This window comes from Lethenteron reissneri, chromosome 35, assembly GCF_015708825.2.
Source record: "Lethenteron reissneri isolate LAM-NWPU_2019-01 chromosome 35, ASM1570882v1, whole genome shotgun sequence".
Taxonomy (NCBI): domain Eukaryota; kingdom Metazoa; phylum Chordata; class Hyperoartia; order Petromyzontiformes; family Petromyzontidae; genus Lethenteron; species Lethenteron reissneri.
Window position 1 is genome coordinate 12,978,957 of NC_083813.1, and position 18,945 is coordinate 12,997,901.

At 58.1% G+C, this 18,945-nt stretch overlaps 1 protein-coding gene across 5 annotated transcripts in view; it reads left to right on the top strand.

Moving 5' to 3' along the window:
• The window catches only part of ESRP1 (epithelial splicing regulatory protein 1), a 33,279-nt gene that overhangs the window by 4,635 nt on the left and 9,699 nt on the right, over positions 1 to 18,945 (top strand). Inside the window, exons 3-12 of one of the 5 annotated variants that reach the window (XM_061565814.1) lie at positions 5,591 to 5,704; positions 7,598 to 7,712; positions 10,175 to 10,267; positions 10,925 to 10,979; positions 11,610 to 11,717; positions 12,075 to 12,207; positions 13,114 to 13,156; positions 13,819 to 14,159; positions 16,018 to 16,233; positions 18,096 to 18,294. In XM_061565814.1, coding sequence (XP_061421798.1) covers positions 5,591 to 5,704; positions 7,598 to 7,712; positions 10,175 to 10,267; positions 10,925 to 10,979; positions 11,610 to 11,717; positions 12,075 to 12,207; positions 13,114 to 13,156; positions 13,819 to 14,159; positions 16,018 to 16,233; positions 18,096 to 18,294 — 1,417 coding nt within the window. The remainder of the gene's footprint in view (positions 1 to 5,590; positions 5,705 to 7,597; positions 7,713 to 10,174; positions 10,268 to 10,924; positions 10,980 to 11,609; positions 11,718 to 12,074; positions 12,208 to 13,113; positions 13,157 to 13,818; positions 14,160 to 16,017; positions 16,234 to 18,095; positions 18,295 to 18,945) is intronic. The other 4 variants (XM_061565817.1, XM_061565816.1, XM_061565815.1 and 1 more) reach the window with 4 other exon arrangements.

Consider the following 18,945-nt stretch of genomic DNA (forward strand, 5'->3'; position numbering starts at 1 on the left):
CGCACCGTACGTAGCCAACCGTGATAATCGGGCATGCAAAAGTTGTTGAGTAGTCGAGACTACGAGGGGTGGGGGTACTGTGCGTGTGCTGTCCGCAAGCTCCTATTAGACCACCACTGCCACTTACACCACCGCCTGGTCCCACGGTCGTTGTGATGCTCGTGGCCCCGAATTCTCTGACATCATAATCGGTGTCTAATTGTCACCATCGTCTGCCTGTCCTTGTTCCTGGTGTGCCAACATTACCGGTTTAATGTCCCGGTGTAGATTTAGGTCATAAAATATGAGCGGGCAATGACTCGCATATTCTCTCCCAGGTAAAAAAAAGAAAAATCTTTACAAATCTCATTCGCCCCACGGCCTGCTGAGACTGAATCATTTCAGCAGCATTGATTCGGCACGAACAAACCACCCTGGTCGGGTTCCCGATGCCCGGCGTCTCGTCGGCGGCAGCGTCAGGCTTTGCGTGCATCGATGCTGGTGAACTGCCAGATGTTCACAGGCCACGAGGGCCCGGCGCTGTCGACGCGACTCCACGCGGCCGAGGTGACGCACTTAATGCGTGCAAATGGGAAGCGGTGTTCCGCACTCTCGCCGCGGCTCCCCCACTGTTTGTGTTTGAATAACTTAATGGGGACAGCGATAGCACGGCTCGCTCGCTCGGAGCAATGCGACGCGTTGGCTCGTGCACGGTGGGGGGGGGCTGTCTTAGTAAGCTCTGTGTGATGTTGGCATGTCAGGGGATGTCTTGGTAAGCTCTTATGTTGATGTATCAGGTGACATATTTGCAGGCTCTGTTGGTTAAAACTAACTTGGTCACCTGTGGGTAGTGTTGGTGAAGTCGGTACAGTTACTCATCATAGTAATACAACATGTTGACCTACCTGGTACAGTCATAATAAAACCAAGTACTCTCGTAGAAAGCTGTGTGTGGTGATGGTGAACCGGGTACTGTCATAGTGAGCTGTGTGTGGTGATGGTGAACCGGGTATTGTCATAGTGAGCTGTGTGTGGTGATGGTGAACCGGGTACTGTCATAGTGAGCTGTGTGTGGTGATGGTGAACCGGGTACTGTCATAGTGAGCTGTGTGTGGTGATGGTAAACCGGGTACTGCCAGTGAGCTGTGTGTGGTGATGGTGAACCGGGTACTGTCATAGTGAGCTGTGTGTGGTGATGGTGAACCGGGTACTGTCATAGTGAGCCGTGTGTGGTGATGGTAAACCGGGTACTGCCAGTGAGCTGTGTATAATCTAGCCCCGCTGCGAGTCGCCATCAGAGTCATGTCAGCCCGCTGGAGTCACGCGCCCTGCTCGCTGGCTCGTTCACGTTGGGAATGCGGCGTGGGGGGGGGGGCAACGTGGGGGGGGGGCAACGTGGGGGGGCAATGTGGGGGGGCAATGTGGGGGGGGGGGGGCAACGTGGGGGGGGGGGCAACGTGGGGCTGGCTCGGCGCGAGAGCTGCGGCCCCCAGCAGCAGCAGCGCCGTGCGGGCTCGGGGCTCGGGGCTGGGCCCGTCTGCGGCAGCCGCCACCCCCCGGGGAGTGGCGGCTGCGCGGCCGACGAGGAAGGGACAATGGGACGCCTCCGTTCAGAGACGTCTCTCGCCAACACGCACGTGCACACACACACGCGTACACACCTGTGTGTGTGTGTACGCGTGTGTGTGTACACGGTGGGGAGTGGTAGTGTAGTGGGTAGGGGCCATCCATTTCGTAGGTACCCAAAAATCTGTCAACTTGACCCCCCCCTCGCTGGTCCGAACGCGGACTTTTCACACCCCCCCCCCCCACCTGCGTACGTTCGCTTGACGCACCCCCCCCCCCCCACCTGCGTACGTTCGCTTGACGCACCCTCCCCCCACCTGCGTACGTTCGCTTAACGCTCCCCCCCCCCCACCTGCGTACGTTCGCTTTACGCACCCCCCCCCCCACCTGCGTACGTTCGCTTGACGCACCCCCCCCCCCCACCTGCGTACGTTCGCTTGACGCACCCCCCCCCCCGAATCCTATAGAACGGCCGGTATTTAATCCACGCAGAAACGATCAAGGATTAATAATTAATGTTAACGTTTTAAGTAAACAGTCCACCGCCGGCTGCATTAAAGAATTAAGTTGCGTACCTTTTTAAAAAGGTGTGTCTCGTGTCCGCTCGGTACAAACGCCGACTGAACCCAGTCGAACGGGTGACGCATTATAAGGACTTCGTCAACACGCCCAATGTCAGGCTGAAGCACAGCAGCGTGATGGTTGCAGTCAGGGGCACGAGTGACACGTCTCCCACAGTCCCACCTCTCCCGGCAGGACTTGTTGTCTGACAGCTGAAGACACTGAACTGTGGCTCATTTGAAGGCCAATGTAGACACATTATTGTCGAGGCTTCCCCCCCTGCCCCCGTTTCCGATGCGTACATTGTCAGTAGACCCCTTCCACTCAAGCGAACGCATTTGGGTTAACCTCCCCTCCCCCCTCCTTGCGTACGTACTGAATGGATGGGCCCTTAGCGCTACGCTGCGCTACAAACGCGGCGACCCGAGTTCGATTCCCGCTCACGGCCAACACCGGTGACGATTATCTGAACCGGTCCTGGGCCTCCCCTAGGTCCACTCAACCTCAAATGAGTACCTGGTGGGGTGTGAAAAAATCATCTCCACTCGGGAGACAAAGACGTCCGTCCAGGCGTGGTGCTGGCCACCCACCCCCTCGTGGGCCATGCTGGCATTCATAGGTGCTTGCTAACAGGACTTGCCCCAACAGTTTGTTGTAGGCTATACGGGGAGGTCTTTGCATGTCCACGAGATTCACGGGGCCTGTGTCCGCGAATCGCCACGTGGACACGTGACCTGCTGCCGCCCCTGCTGCTGTGTTGGCAGTGCAAACGACAGGAAAAAGGGCCTAAAAAAAGGTGACGTTTCAAGCAATGGGCCTTCATGTGCTGTGAGATGCATCGTGCTCTGAAGAAGAGCCATTGCTCAAACCGTCTCCTATATTGTACTCTGTACATTACCAGGCTAGTTCAAATGTAATAACAGGATCTTCTTTTACGGTCACCGAGATGAAATAAATACCTCAACATCTAGCTGCCTCGAAGTCGAAGTGGTGTTCTGAGCCGCATTGAGGCATTGGTGCTCAATTCCTGCTTACAGCCCTGTAGTGGAAATTCCACATTCCTATGATGGTGGGAGGGGGGAGTCTATCCGTAGCACAACCACTTTCCCTCAAAGCGATGCTCATTTTATGGATCCGAGAAAGATGATGAGCTGGGACACCCCCCCCCCCCCCTCCTCCACGAACCAGGATTTGAACTCTCAACCTTGCGATTGTGAGGCCGCTACCTCTACCACTGAGCCAGCACGTGGCCGTCTGATTGGCCTTGTGGAACTCTGCAGCACGTGTGTGCTAGCTATGCCGCACATACAGTAAGGGGCGATCACGACTTGGTGGCTGTCGGCGCTCGTGTTCCCGGAGGGGGATAGAAAGCTCAAAGTTGGCACGAATCTGGCCTGCGCAACGCCTGAAACTAAACAACAAAATGAACGTCTGAAAACGAGAATTGTGAAAATTTGGGCCCTAAAAAGAATTAAGTCTTGAAAGTTGATTGGTTTCACCCGTTGAGCTGGGCGAAGAATTGCCCTTTATCGTCAATAGTGCTTGTATGGGCGACCACGGTGCACACGCACAGGTGCTATAGGCTGCTGCGAGGCTGCGCCTTGTACCTGGTGGTCAGCAGAGGGCGTTGCAGCAACTTCCATCGTTGTGCTGCACTTCTATGCTGCCACGACTCGGCCTCTCACCCTCACCAACCTGCGCTGACCAGCGTGGTCAAGCATGGTCAAATAATCCCCCCCCCACCCCCCACGACCCCGCCCGGCGTGGGGGGGGGGGCCCTGGTCCAGAGGTGCATTAAAACTGACAGCTGCACACGCACACGTGGTGCAGGGGCACACGTGGTGCAGGGGCACACGTGGTGCAGGGACACACGTGGTGCAGGGACACACGCATGGTGCAGGGACGGACCACGCACGGTGCAGGGACGGACGCACGCACGGTGCAGGGACACACGCACGCAAGCATGGGGGCCAATTCTCCTGCACTGCGTGAGAGCGCAGCTCGGATATATACATCTTTGCACGCACACACAAACCCACCCACACGCAAACTCTACAATCCCTAGTTATACATTTGCCTTTCTTGCTGTGCACTGCTACACCTTGAACACAAACACGTCGACGCCGCTGCGTTACTACAGTGCCTTTTCCATTGGCTCCTGACCAGTCCGCTGGAAGCTGTCGTTTTTTTTTGTTGACGTTGGAATGCGGCCGTGGCGGCGGGTTGCGGCGGCAGTGGTGGTTTTTCTCCACGCGGTGCGTCCGCCTGCCCCGGGCGGCCGGTCGGGAGGCGGCGGTTTGCCGCTCGTGCCGCGAGCCCAGCGGAGGCAGGCCCAGCGCTCGGCCGAGGGCCCGCAAGCCGAGCGGCAACGGCGGGGCCCGGATCGCGGTGCCCCCCACCCCCACTCCTGTGCAGGCACACGCAGAAGAGGAGCGGCGTGGTTATTATTGATGGAAGGGCTGACGACTGCCCCACTCGTCAGGGCTGGAGAGAGCCCGGTTTAGACCAGGGGCGCCAGGCCTGGTGTGGAGTTGTCGGCGTGGTCCAGCTCTGTCCGGCTGCCCGTGTGGTGGTGGTGGTGAGGTGGCAGGGCCAGCGGAGGTCGCGGTGCGTGCGCTCGCCGAACCGGTTTCCCCGTAATCGGCACGATCTGGGCTTTGATGGCGGGGCTGCAACCATCGCCCTCCGAACCCCGCAGAGAATGAAACGAGTCAGGGGAAACGTCGTGCCCACGTGTGCGGATTGTGTGGTCCATTCTTTTTGAGAGGTGGTTGTGTGTGGGAAGAGTTTAATTCGCTGTACAGAAGTCGACGAGGGTAGCTGTCGGGACGACATGCGTTGTCCATGTGTGCACGTAGTCCTTGCTTTGGCTTGCGTCTCTAAAGTTTCAAGAAATCGGCCAAATTATAAATCGGCCCTGCTGGCCTCCCCCTGCACCTCTGATTAGAACGGTTGTCTACTTGGGGTGCGTAAGATCAGCATACATTACATTTTGTCCAGTTTTCTCTCGGTTACGAGAGTTACCGCGACCCCCCCCCCCCCCCCACCACGTTAGACAGACAGAGCTAACGCGGCAATGCCTTCAAGCTTGGAGGGTGTAGAGCAGCGGCCCCCATCCTTTTTTGGCACCAGGGACCGGTTTCAAATAAGCTCTCCCCCTTTTCAAAGAAGCCCTCCAGCGACGTTTGTTTTTTATTCATTTTGGCTACTAGGGGTTAGCAGCTCGTGGGCTTACCAAAACTGTGACTGACAAGTGCGGGGAAAGAGGCGCGGACGGAAGTGGTAAATAAAATAATGGGGGCGGGCTACGTGCAGACTCGCCGCTCTCACCTCCTGCTGCTGTGCGGCCCGGTTCCTAAAAGGCCACGGACCGGTACCGGTCCGTGGCCCGGGGGTTGGAGACCCCTGGTGTAGAGGATCTGTCGGTGCCAGCCCTGTGACTCCCGCACGCCGTCCCTCCCTTGCCCCCAATCCCACCCCGCAGGTGACGCTCTCCATCAGCAACGAGCTCAACGCGGGCCTGGGCACCACCTTCTGCCTGTGCACGGACGGGCAGCTCCTCCTGCGGCAGACGCTGCACCCCGAGACCAACAAAAAGGTGCGAGCCTTTGATACGTGCTCACAGACTCGTTGGGCTCGCCGCATGCTGGCTCTTAAGTCCACTCGAGACGCTACGGGACATTTGAGGGCAATGGTCGCCAGAAAAACGTTTGCTCCGAGTAACTGTGGGAAATTTTGCTTGGGACCGGCACAAAGCTAGAGAGCAATATGATATGGTGGGGCTCACATTGCCGAAAAAGGTAAAAATTGGCCCGGTGCATCATGGGACTTTAAAAAAGGTGGCGGCACCTTGCGGTGCGGTTGCCGACAGCGAGGGGACGTGCAAGTCCCGTTAGCGGAGACTGCACTGCCCACATCCGGCCATTGTCCATCGAGGATGACGATCAATACGATTTTTTTCATAAACATCAAAATGATAAATAAGCGGTGAATCGTTACCGACGTGCGGAGCGATGTGGCCCCCTTTGAACTGCCTCGCTGGGAGCATCGTCACCGAGCGCCCACCACACAGGTGTCGGGCTGTACGGGCTCTCACCTGCTTAGCTTCCGTGATCTGATCATGATCGGAAGCATTGCGAGTGATTTCGTCACAGGCTCTGGATAAGTTGACCAATGATCATCGTCGCCGTCATTACTTTTGTTTCTGAAGGTGTGGACGGTCCACACCTTTAACCCCCAATCCGGCCCCACACTCCCCGGTGGGTCCAGAGTCCATGCGGAGAACGAACGGGGGGTGGGGGGGGGCAGATGGGGTGCGGCAGGCAAGGATTGGGGGTTAAGGGTCGAGCCGCCGCAAACGGTGCAAGTGTTGCACGTGCAGCGTTTCCGTGTTGGCGCTGCGCTCACTATTCCAGCCGTGCAAATTTCCCTCTCACCTGCTGGAGGATGTCCTCTAGCTTCTATCGCTCTACTGCGTGGGGTCGGCCGCTCGGCTCTTCTCTCCCCGTTCTGGGACTCTCCTCCTAGTCACCTCCGCTACCCTGGTCTCTCGCTCCCCCCCCCTTCACCCTCGGTCTCCCTCCGCTGCTTCCACCCTTCACCGGTGGCATCTCCACTGCCTCTGCTAAACGTCCCCACGATGTCGCGCATTTGCCCTGGGAGGCATCGCCGCGTCTGAACGTCTGGATGGATGATGTATGTACGTACGTATGTTGAACGTGTGGGATGGATGTATATGTACGTACGTATGTTGAACTTCGGCAAAGTTGCGGCTTCTGCCCGCGTAGACCTTTCTGCGGTATCTCCTCTGCGCGTGCTGGGTTTTCTCCGGCTACTCTGGTTGTTTCCCGCATGCGAACAAAAACGGCTCCTCGTAAAACAATTGGCCAAACGGCTCGGGCGGCGGGGACCCTCCTGAGAAGAGAGTCTTGAAACTCTGCAGGGCTTCCCTGGCTGGCGGTAGAGGGAATATGCTTGCACGCGGAAGGTTGCAAGTTCAACTCCTGGTTCGGGTTTCTTATGATTGTTATTATTGTGTAAGGGAAGTTCTCTGTTTGTCATAAGGATAAACTCACCCCCACCATAGAAATGTGTAATTCCCACTTTGCTTGGGGATGTAAACTCCTCGCCATGGCTCAGCCTTGCAGCTTGTGGCATCTGAAACGGTCTTTCGCCCCCACCCACCAACCCCTTCATCAACCCACACATGACCCCCACGATCAACGCGGCGCAGAGGAGACCTTCATCCAGCAGTGGATAGACCGCGGATGACGATTGTGTGATGCACGAACTGTCGGCACCTGCAGTTTTGTACAAACCCAAGTCTTCATTTTTCCACTGAACATTATCGAGGTTGCTGGTAAACCGGAGGAGGTGGCATGTGGTTTCTCAATGCAGCAGCTACAGTGCGAGGCATTCTGGATGTGGTGTGTCGGCTGAAATGAATGCGTGCCTCTGTCCCCCCCCTCCCCCTCCCGCCGGGCCCCCACAGAACGTGACGCTGCCCGAATGCTTCTACTCCTTCTTCGACCTGCGGAAAGAATTCAAGAAATGCTGCCCCAACTCCACCGAGCTGCGCGAAACGGACGTGGGAAGCATGGCGGAGCGTATCCTTTAGCACGCGAGCGACAGCACCACCACCATCGTCATCGCCATCTCGATCATCATCGTCATCACCACCAACACCATCGTCATCGTCGCCATTCGGCTGCTGCAACAGCCGCAGTGTCCAGCGGAAGGGAAGCGACGGCAGCGATGAACTTGGTTGTGAGATTGTTCCGTGCGGTGACGGCCCTGGAGTGGCTCGGTAGTGGAATGACAGATGGGGGCCATCTTGCAGGCGGAGGCGCTGCTGCTGCTGCCGCCCGTAGGCGCCGCGGGGAGTTTGTGTCGACGCGGCAGGTACACCACACGAGCCGAAAAGATTTAAAGCGGCGGTGGTGGCGGAGGCGTCCAATAGGAGCGCGGCACGTCGCGTGGAATCCAACGCACAGGGAGTTTTTTTTCTTCCTTTTTTTGTTAAATGCCGTGGCGTGTCGGGGTGCGGGGGAGAGGCGGGGTCCGGGGGAGGGTGCGGGGGAGAGGCGGAGGGGGGGAGGCGGGGGGGAGAGGTGGGGGGGAGGCGGGTTCACCTGTGGGTGGGAGGAATGCAGTGTCTGCCAGCCCAGGTCTCTCTCTCTCTCTCAACACAGCCATTGCGAGCGCACCCTGACCAGCCCCCACGCACGGCTCCCACGCACGGCCCCCGCGCACAGGCCCCCGCGCACAGCCCCCGCGCACAGCCCCCGCGCACAGCCCCCACGCACAGCCCCCACGCACAGCCCCCACGCACAGCCCCCACGCACAGCCGCGTCGGCGGACAGCGGTCACGGCTGCCCTCCAGCTCTATTCACTACGAAAATAGAACGACAGTCGTCATGACGACGGCGATGATGATAATAATGAATCACGATTCATGATTGATGTTTGGGTTGGGCCGTGTGGTTGATTTACTGTCCTAAAACCTCCCCACCACCCGAAAGAGTCCTCACTACCAATTTCGGTTGTGAGGATTGCTCCTCAACCCACTGGAGAGGTGGCACAACGTTGATTGGCACCGTGTAATATGCTGGCACCCGCGGCTGTTTAATTTGCTTGGTGGAGGAGTTTTGATACAAATCGATGATGCGTGCCCCACCAGAGGGATTGAGCCGCGCTGTGCAGCACTTGGGAAGGAAAATCTTCCTCGTCCCCATCCTAGCGACGGCCATTGTTGTAATGGGCAGTGAGCAAAGGTGCAGCCCTGCAATGCCACTGCTGGGGGAAAGGGCCTGCGATCAAGGGCATCTTTTGAGAACTTCCTGGGAGGGTATTTTACTTCTAGATTTGAAGCTTTTGTGACTGCAAGGATTCAAAATAAATAATAAAAATAATAGAAAAAATAATAAAAAATAAATCGCGACGTTTCGGGCACAACACAAGCGTCCGTCATCAGGTGGGACAACCACAGCAAGAAACAAATGCTGAAGTGGGCATTATTATTTATTTTTACCTACGTGACTTTACCGAAAAAAACCTAAGAGTAGGGTATTTTACCTTCCCTTCCACGCCGACCCAGATGTCTTGGATGGGGAGCGACCCACTGTTTATCCCACCGCACAGTCGTCCGTCACGCGCTCTCGGCAGTGCCCGCGTGCGCTGGGTACCGCGCGAGGTGCTGCGTCGTGATGGCACGGCGCGTTGCACCGCCGTCGTCGCTGGCGCTGGGGAGGTATGCGCCGGCCGTGAACCGGTGTGCGCTCCGCCCACCGCACCCCCCCCCCCCCCCCCCCCCCCCCCCCCGGGCTGAGAGCTGTGCGCACGGTACCGCAATCATTTACTCCTCCGCCCTGCCGCAGGCTTCTCGACCAACATTTGCACGGCGCGCGTTCCCCATTCTGCCCCCTCCACAAGACGCTCGTCCCACTCCCTGGGCAGCTGCAGCTTCTTAATGCATTCCCAGTGAAGGTTATCGGCGTTCGAGTTGGCTCCGTCCGCGTCTGTCTGCCAGGAACGGGGGGGGGTCACCAGAATGCCAAATTTGACGATCGGTGTTGAATGAGAGGGGGGAGTACAGCGTCGTGCTGCTGTCGATCACCAAAGGTCGCCTTGAACTCGGCGACAGGAACCGGCGCTCAAAGTATGTCTCGCCGGACGTCGCGATTTTCCGTCGCGTGTCTTGCGCCGCGTGATGTCGGCACGCCGTGCGGTTTCGAATGCCGGTTGGCGTCGCCAATTTATCGTTTCCCCGGACAAACGTGTGTTGGAAAGCTTTGCAGATCCTCACACATATGAGTGATTATTATTCCTTGTTAAAATTTGCAATTAATTTGCTCCACGCCGCTATTGAAGGACAGGGCGTGAGGTGAAGGGGGCGAGGGTTTTGGTTGAACACAAGTGCGTGCGCGCATGCGTGTGGACGTCCGTGTGTGCGTGTGTACGTCCATGTGTGTGTACATGCGTTCTGTGAAACTTGTCGGCAAAACGGCGCGCGTGTTCGCGGCGGGGAATCGATCTGAACTGCGACAATTTCCTTAACGTGCAACGCCAGACCTGAGCGTGGAGAGCGAGCTGCCCGAGTTTGGGGTTTCCCACGTGCGGCTTATGGGCCGGATCCTGCAGACAATTCTCACGGATCCCTACAGTGAGTACCGCCAACATGGGCACCGCCACCACCACCACCACGTGGATGCCACCACCACCACGTCTTCCTCCTTCCTCCTCACCGCCGTGACGGGGAGACAGGAGCTCGCCGCCGTCACCGTGGTCACGCTCGGCACTTCATTATTAATGTCCCAAGAAGTCAACAATTCATCAATTTTAAGACGAAATGAAAGGCGTATTACTCTCAAATGGCATATGAATAATTGAAAAGAAGTGAACAAAGAGCAGACACTTGCGTTTCAGCTTTTGAATTTCTCTCGTTTGTGTGGAGAGAGTCTGCATCGAGTTGTCTCTGAACGTCGCCGTATTTGACCTGTGCTCTGGTGCGTCGAGATTGTACCGCGTAGGGGGAGGGTGATCCAACATGAACATGGGCCAGGTCTGCACGCGGCAATTAAGCCCTGGTCACGGCAATTGTTCAGCGCCACCGCCTTGGATTTTTATTACCGCTCTCAGTTCCGCTTGGTGCAAGTGACAGTCACTCCAGAAACTGCCACAACTCCAATTACCCAACTGGCCACCCGTTACCACCACCGCCACCGCCCCTGCTTGTGTGGCAGTTGTCCCGAGGTCCTCTGGACACCGTGTGATGCTCGTGTGATGCCTCCCCCTCCTACCCCTTGCCGCGCTGCTGAAGATCACAAGCTGGACGAGCCGGAGAGGATCACGCACAAGTTTGAATCGGGGACGTGGTGAGTGCCAGTAGCAATCGACTGCCGCTGTTTTTACTGTTTTGCGTGGCGATGAATTTCACGGATTTTCAAATTCTTTGCTTACAGCCACGATCGAATGTCATAGGTCAATCGCGATACGATAGGATTTGAATTCATATAATGTGCGAAGGTGTGGAGCGGTGGCGTCGTGGTTAGTGCGCGGCGCTATGAACCCGGCGACCCGAGTTCGAATCTCGGTCACGGCTGACGTCGGTGGCGAACTGATAGTTATCCAACCGGTTTTGGGCATCCGCCTCTGGCCCGCCACCGCCCGGTGTGCTCCCGAGAGCGACGGGGCATGGGGTGGCCTTCATCCAGAAGTGGATTGGTAGAAGGCCGCACTGGCGTATAAGCGTGGCTTGCCTCTCGCGAGCCGCTTCGTAATAAACACGAAGCGCCGCCGCGCACGCCGCGGTGGCCGTGCCGCGCGGCCGGTCATGGTGGCGGCGACCCACCCCCTCGAGTGCCGTGCCGGCCTTCGTAGGTGCTACTTGCTAACACCACTTGCCGACAGTCCGTTACAGCTAGAGGGGATCTTTGTTTGTTTGGCGCCGGTGCGGTTGGCGCTAACCGCAGCGCCGTGCCCCGCGCACGGATCTCTCCCGGCAGCAAGACCGAGCTCGTGGACAGCAACACCGTGGTGAAGGCCCGTGGCCTTCCCTGGCAGTCATCCGACCAGGACATCGCCAAATTTTTCCGCGGGCTCAACATTGCCAAGTGAGCCCCCCCACCCCCTCTCTTCAAACACGCAAACATGCTGCCGCCAACATCGTTGTTTTGGAGACAAAGACGCGAACGCTCGTTTCTTCATGGCACTCGCGCCGCCTACGAACGCCGTGTCGGCGCATCTCTTGCGTGACCGCCCCCGGGGTCCCCTGCCCCCCCCCAACCCCCCGATGCATGAACCTCGACCCGACCAAACCAGGGGAGCGCAAACCCCACGGTTGCGTATCGTGCTGTGGGTGGCCGGGGCGAGGCGAGCTTTCCCGGCCCGTGCGCGTTGTCGGTCGCGGCCCGAAGGAAACTGGCGTCGGGGGGGGGTCTCTAACGGCCGCGTGGCGCCACGGCCGGCAGGGGCGGCGTGGCGCTCTGCCTCAACCCCCAGGGTCGGCGCAACGGCGAGGCGCTCGTGCGCTTCGTGAGCGCCGAGCACCGGGACCTGGCGCTGGACCGGCACAAGCACCACATGGGCAGCCGCTACATCGAGGTGAGGCCCTCTGCACTCACGGCGGGCGCTGCCGCCACTGCCGCCGATCAGCCGCCCCCCCCCCCCTCCCGGGGTCGGGTAGCGCGAAGGGGTTGGAGGGGTCGTAGGGCACCGTTCCCAGCTCGCTCCCGATTGGGTGAATTTCACGACGGCGGCGTGGCCGGAAGTGTGGATACATGCCGAGGACGGCCGGATTGATGTCAAACTTAACGTTGCATCGCATTTATTGATTTATTGGAGAGTTGTGTGACCTTAATGTAGTTCTGTGATGCCATCTTTCAGGGCCGTTCACCGACCCGAGGTGATGTTGCACCGCGCACAACATGTACACGTGCCGCCCCCTTGTTCGTCCACTGTTGAATGACGGCCTCCCCGTGTCGTGCGGGCCGTCGGGGGCTATTTGGCCATACTTCACCACGGTGGTCAGTGCGGGCTTGGTGACGGCGGGCAGCATAGACGTGGGAACGTAGAGGCACAGTACAACGGGATGGGTTTTTGCTGCACCTGTCCTCTGCCAAACCACCACGTGTAGCGATGTTTTGATTCTTCTCGGGTGTGTGCTTGCTCTCTTGTGCCGTGCTTCATTTAACCCAGGGGTCCCCCCCCCCCCCCCCCCGAGGAAGGAGACTCCTCCTGGTTGCAATGGGCACACGCTCTTGGCCGTGAACGAAGGCCGTCCGTCTATCCTCTCTCCATCTGTCAATCTAAACCCACCCGGCGGCCCGGCTTCTGCCATTTCTATTTCACCTAATTTCTTTATTTGTTCACGTGTTTTGACCACGGTGGAGGCAGCAAGGGGCGGGGAGGGAGCGGTAATCTTCCTGCTCTGGCCCCAAACCCTTGGATGAAGTCCGCTGCTCCGGAGCTGTGCACACGTGGAATGTCCTTCCTTGTTTATCTCTGCAGGTGTACCGTGCGACCGGAGAGGAATTCCTCAAGATCGCTGGAGGTGAGAGCCGCCACTAACGGCTTCTTTGCTGCTCACCTTTGAAATGAAGGAATGTTTATTTATACTGGAAGAATCTGATGAGCTATAAAGCTCTTTTTCACAGTTGGCCGGTAGGGGCAAACGATAAACAAGTAAATAAATACGTGGGGCGCGTGCGCATCGGCAGGGCGTCCGAGACGGTCGACGCGATTTCTACGTCCGCAGCTTCGTGACGTCGGGGGACCGATGCACGCGCGGCGAGATTGCCGTGTGATTCTGGGCGCTAATGAGCCAGAAATTTCCACCCACGGACGCGGCTCCTTCCAGACTCGTCGCTCCTCGCTGGTGGAGCGAGCGGCTCTCATTCAGAAGGCTGTGAAGTTTTTAAAAAACAGCTGGGGGGGGGAGGGGTTAGACTCGGCCCATCATCCATCCGAGGTCTAAAAGATGAGCACCACTTTGCGGGGGAGTTAACGGCGGTTGTCCTGTGGGCAGTCTCGCCCACCACCGTAGCAATGTGGAATTTCTGCAGCGCTGTAAACGGGAGAGGAGCCGCCCGACGTCTCGACGCTCACCGAGCGGGGAAAATCGCTTTTGACTTTGAATGTCAGCGGTGGACTGTAACGCCGTGCTACCTAATTCGGGGAGTTCTTTGTCTGTCCGTCCGTCTGTGCGTCTGTCAGACGGTCTGTTCGTGCATCCGTTCGATTGCCGGCGCGCAGGCACGTCCAACGAGGTGGCGCAGTTCCTGTCGCGCGAGGGCCAGGTCATCGTGCGCATGCGCGGGCTGCCTTTCGCCGCCACGCCCGACGACGTGCTGGCCTTCTTCGGGCCCGGCGTGCCCGTGTCGGGCGACCGCGACGGCGTGCTGTTCGTGCGCCACCCCGACGGGCGGCCCACGGGCGACGCCTTCGTGCTGTTCGCCGGTGACGACAGCGCCCAGGCGGCGCTGCGCAAGCACAAGGAGACGCTGGGCAAGCGCTACATCGAGCTGTTCCGCAGCACAGCCGCCGAGGTACAGCAGGTACTGCTCTCCTCACTGGGTTTCACGTTTCGGGATTCCTTTTCGGAGCTGGGGGGAGGGGGTCTCCCCCGTGGGGGTTGTCTCTGGTCACCTGTTGGGCTGTGGAGGTTGGGGTCTGTCGTCTTTCCTGATTTCCTCTCGGTTCGCGGGGTAGCTGCTGACTGGGGGTGCATGCCCCCTCCCCCCTCCGCGCCCTCGACGAGGCATCACGCCGTGTCTCGATGCGGTCGCCGTGACGGTCGCCGAGACGGTCGCCGAGACGGTCGCCGTGACGGTCGCCGTGACGGTCGCCGTGACGGTCGCCGAGACGGTCGCCTAGACGGTCGCCTAGACGGTCGCCTAGACGGTCGCCGTGACGGTCGCCGTGACGGTCGCCGTGACGGTCGCCGTGACGGTCGCCGTGACGGTCGCCGTGACGGTCGCCGTGACGGTCGCCGTGACGGTCGCCGTGACGGTCGCCGTGACGGTCGCCGTGACGGTCGCCGTGAGCGACGGGTGAGGTGGGCACGGGGACGGCTGCCCCCCGGAGAGAGAGGGGGGGTCGGCGGGCCTGTGGCTCGATTGCAGCAGGGCACTGGGGAGCGGTCGAGCCGAGGTGTTGTGATGTACTCCCGTGCTTTGAGATGCGAAGCATCGAAGCAAGCGGTCCCGTACATGCAGATCCTCGTCCCTGACGATGGCTGTGTCGTCGCCGCTTGGCTTGGGTGGTGGCACCGTGGCCACCCTTGGTGAGTGCGGTGCGGTGGCTCGGGGGGGGGGGGGGCGTTGAAGATTCGCTGTCTGCGGCAGTCCGTGGCTGATGTAACAATTCGAGGTCACGGATTGACCTGGAAGTGGTCTCCGGTTCCCTCCCAGTTGAATGCTGAACACTCGGTCATGAAATCACTTTAATTATTTAATTCGATTAGGTCTATAAAATTGGAATTTATTTCATTGGCCACACATCGCAGGGTAGCAAAGATCCTCCTGAAAACAATCTTGACATACGCCGAAGCTATCCAGCAGACGTGAATTAATTATTGGCATTAAATATCAACATTTTTGTTGTACAACTCTTTCGGCTACCGTTTTCCATAAGCCACATTTCAATCCAATTAGTTGGCGCTGCAATGCACAAAGAACGGGCCGACATCGACAAAAGCTGCGTCCTGAGCAGCAGGACGCCTCCTGTGAGAGGCCGCCGCGTCTGGGAGGTTGAGCCGTCTTCATGCCCGACCCCCCCTCACATCTGGAAGTGTGTGGGGGGTGAGGAACCTTGACCTGAGCGCTGCGTACGGCGTTCCGGTACCTTTTTGGTGGGCACGGACATTTGATGCGCTGTGGAGAACGGCTATTTCCTGACACGTCACCCGTTTTATAAAGATTCTGTTTAATGTCACTGTTATACTGATGAACGTGTTGATTGTAATAATTTAATCATCCCCCCACCGTAATGGAAGACATTACCCAAGGATGAACCTTCCCCGATCAACGTGGGGATGGTTTGGCACGGCCAGGATAGAGCCATATTTTGAGGGCCTCTCGTCCGGAAGCTGGCAAGCCAGTCGCGGCTGTACCAGATCTTAGCTCCCTTCTCCACTGCACAACGAAGCCGTGCCGAGCTAGTTCGCCAGGTTGCTTTTCCACTGCAGAACCAGAACCGTGCTGCTTGGCTTCGCTCGCAATGAGTCGATTTAACCTCATCCCGGCCCTGCGTGGCCCTCAACTATATTTGGCATCCCGCGAGACCACGGCATCACGGTTCGGTTCCAGCTCCGGCAAAACCGTCGGTGCGGTGGAAAACCGGCCGCGTCGCGAAGAGGGGGCCCCACGCGGGCGCAGGAGGGGAAATCTGACGGGACCTTTGCGACGGGCGCAGGTCCTGAACCGCTACATGTCGACGCCCCTCATCCCCAACGTGCCGGGGCCCATCCTGCCCATGATCCCTCCGCCGATGATGGGCGGCAGCGTGCGGGACTGCGTGCGCCTGCGCGGGCTGCCCTACTCCGCCAGCATCGAGAACATCCTCGAGTTCCTCGGGGAGTTCACGGCAGACATCCGCCCGCAAGGCGTGCACATGGTGCTCAACCAGCAGGTGAGCAGCTCGGAGGTCTGCCTCCGGCCTTCATCGGCGCTCGCCGATCGCGCTTGCCTTGCCCCCAACATGTAGTATCATCGTCGTCGTCGTTGTTGTCTAACTTCCCACTGCTGGGCAAAGGCCTCCGCCATTTTTATTTCATTTCTTTGCCTTCCTTGGTGGCTGTTGCCGTTGTTGTTGTTGTCCAGTTGTGGCCTCAATTCGGTAAATCTCGTCTCCCCGTTGCCGTCTCTTCCGTTGCCCTCCTCTGCCATCTCTCTCTCTCTCGGTATCCACTCCTCAATGGTTTAATTTCAAACGTTACATTTTGCTTTTCCTTCGCTCTTCGAGGAGGATACCATAATGAAAATCCCAATCGCGACATCGTCCTGATTTCCACTTGGTGCAAACAAATCTCTAACAGCCGGGCGGTATGCTGGGGTAGTCCTGATGGGTGAAGTTTGATTTAAATGTTTTCACCATTATCCCACCTCTCTGCTCTTTGTTTTGCTTTGGGGGGCTCGTGTTTTTTGTCTCTTCCCGTAACCGTCGCGCCGAGCCCACGGCGGGATTGTCGCCGCGGGTGGGGGGAGGGTGGCGGCGGTGTCGGCGCTCGCTCGGCACGGAGAAGGGCGACCGACTCGCGCGCCGCGTGTCCCCCTCGGGCGGCGTGCACTGTACGCGGGCAAGCGCCGATCTGGCCGGACGGGTTGGGAAAAACCGGAGGAGCTCTGTGTGCGTTTGTACAAAAATGTCTGCGGGTTTTTTTTCTCCCCCGCCCGTGCGTACGTGGCTTAGGACAGTTTTAGTAAATAATATAAATAAATAAAAGGGTAGCCTCACCGACGCGGAGAGATGTGATATTAAACAGGCCGTGCTGGCTGTGCGGTGGGTTTGAGGAAGTGAAGAGACGGGCACGCTTGCGCTGTGGCGCTTTTTGAAGTGGGCTGCGCCGTACAAACCTCCTGATGAGTTTTATTGAGTTGCACGGCCCTCGGTAACAGCCTAAAACCACCGCAAGAGAGCAACACAATGCCGAGGAAGGGGGGGGGAGTTCTGCAGTCGTGAGATGTAGGGTGTAGTTGAGGCGGCACAGCCTTTTTGGTGGATTTCACAAATTCCTGCCAAACCGCATCGACCCCCGAGACCGGACATGTCAGCTTCTTGGTGCATCGCGCCACGCAGACGACTGCTGGGCGTGGCGGTGCCCGCCTGTCAAACAGCGCCTTTGGAGGCAAGGGTTCATGGATCCGTGAAACTCCCAAACCGGTGCTTGACGTGATGATCAGGAGGTGCGAGCCCAATGGGGTTGGTTCGTGTTGGCTGCTGTCCGGTCCGGATCTTTGGGTGCGGCCATTCCCACCGTTTGTGAAGTGTGGCTCTTCTCTGGGAGCTCCGGTTCCCTCCCACGCACGAAACTCATTCAAAAGGAAACTGGTGAAACGCCCGGCTTGGCACTCGGCGAGTCCCCTTGGGCCTCTATGCAAGCCTGTGGGTTCATATGCAAGTTCGTAGGCTATTGAATCATACGCGAGTATGTGGGTCTCTGTGCGAGGACAATGGATGAGATGAGACAATAGGCTACTGGCTACCTGGGGAAAAGAAAATGAGCAGCCGACCCCATACAACAGTGCGATTTGTGGCTTGGACAATGAAAATTCTGGGTTTCTCATGCACAGCCATGTAGGTCCTGGGGTCTCTATGTAGGTCTATGAGTCTCTGTGTAATGGGACTTTCATCTTGGATAAACAAGATGACGTGCCGCTGAGAAGGCAGCGGCCCCCTCCCCGCACCCTCCCCATGCTCGTCCATTCCGGCCGCGGCGAACTCCGGGCCCCCTGACACCCCCCCCCCCCCCCCCCCGCGCCATCTCCCGACAGGGCCGCCCATCGGGCGACGCGTTCATCCAGCTCAAGTCGCCGGAGCGGGCGTACATGGCGGCGCAGCGGTGCCACAAGAACCGCATGAAGGAGCGCTACGTGGAGGTTTTCCAGTGCTCCGTCGACGAGATGAACCTGGTGCTCATGGGGGGCTCCCTGAACCGTAACGGGCTGTCTCCGCCTCCATGTAAGTTACCACGTAAGTTGGGCCGCTTCGGGTGCTCTGGGCTGCCTTGCTCGACCTTCGGGGTGCGTCGCGCCTGGTGCTGGGGTAGGTGCCTGTCCTCCCCTAAAATCCCCTTACCCCACCCCCCTCCGCCCATCCCCTTCTGTCGATGTCATCGATTGTGGGTGAACCTCCGTTTTTTAAATTCGGCCGAATCTTTTTGGTGATCGTCGTCGTCGTTGTTGTGTGGTGGTCGTCGTTGCTTTTGTGCGGTGAAATTCGTTTCTCCCCGCCTACCCCGAAGATCGTGGGCTCTGCTGCTAAAATGGTGCAAAATGCGATAACGTTCCAGTAAGCCAACGACGATGAAGTGGAAATCGGTCATTATATTTGCTCAAAGTTTTCCATGATTTTGCACTGTTTTGGTCGGCGTAGCAGTGACAAATTATTTTCAGTGAGTGGGTGTCCACCCGTGTTGAATACCTGCCAGAATTATCTATTTGTCAACTGAAAAGCATCTGCACGCATGCTTGTAAAACCGATCAAATATGCCGTCATTAAAATAACACCGCTGCGTTGATGCGATCAGAATGCGGTGGCGTAAATAACGAGCACCTTTTGAATGTCGATGAAATTGAAGGGAGCTCCCCGGTTTGCGTTCCCGGCTGCTGCCGCTCGTTGTTC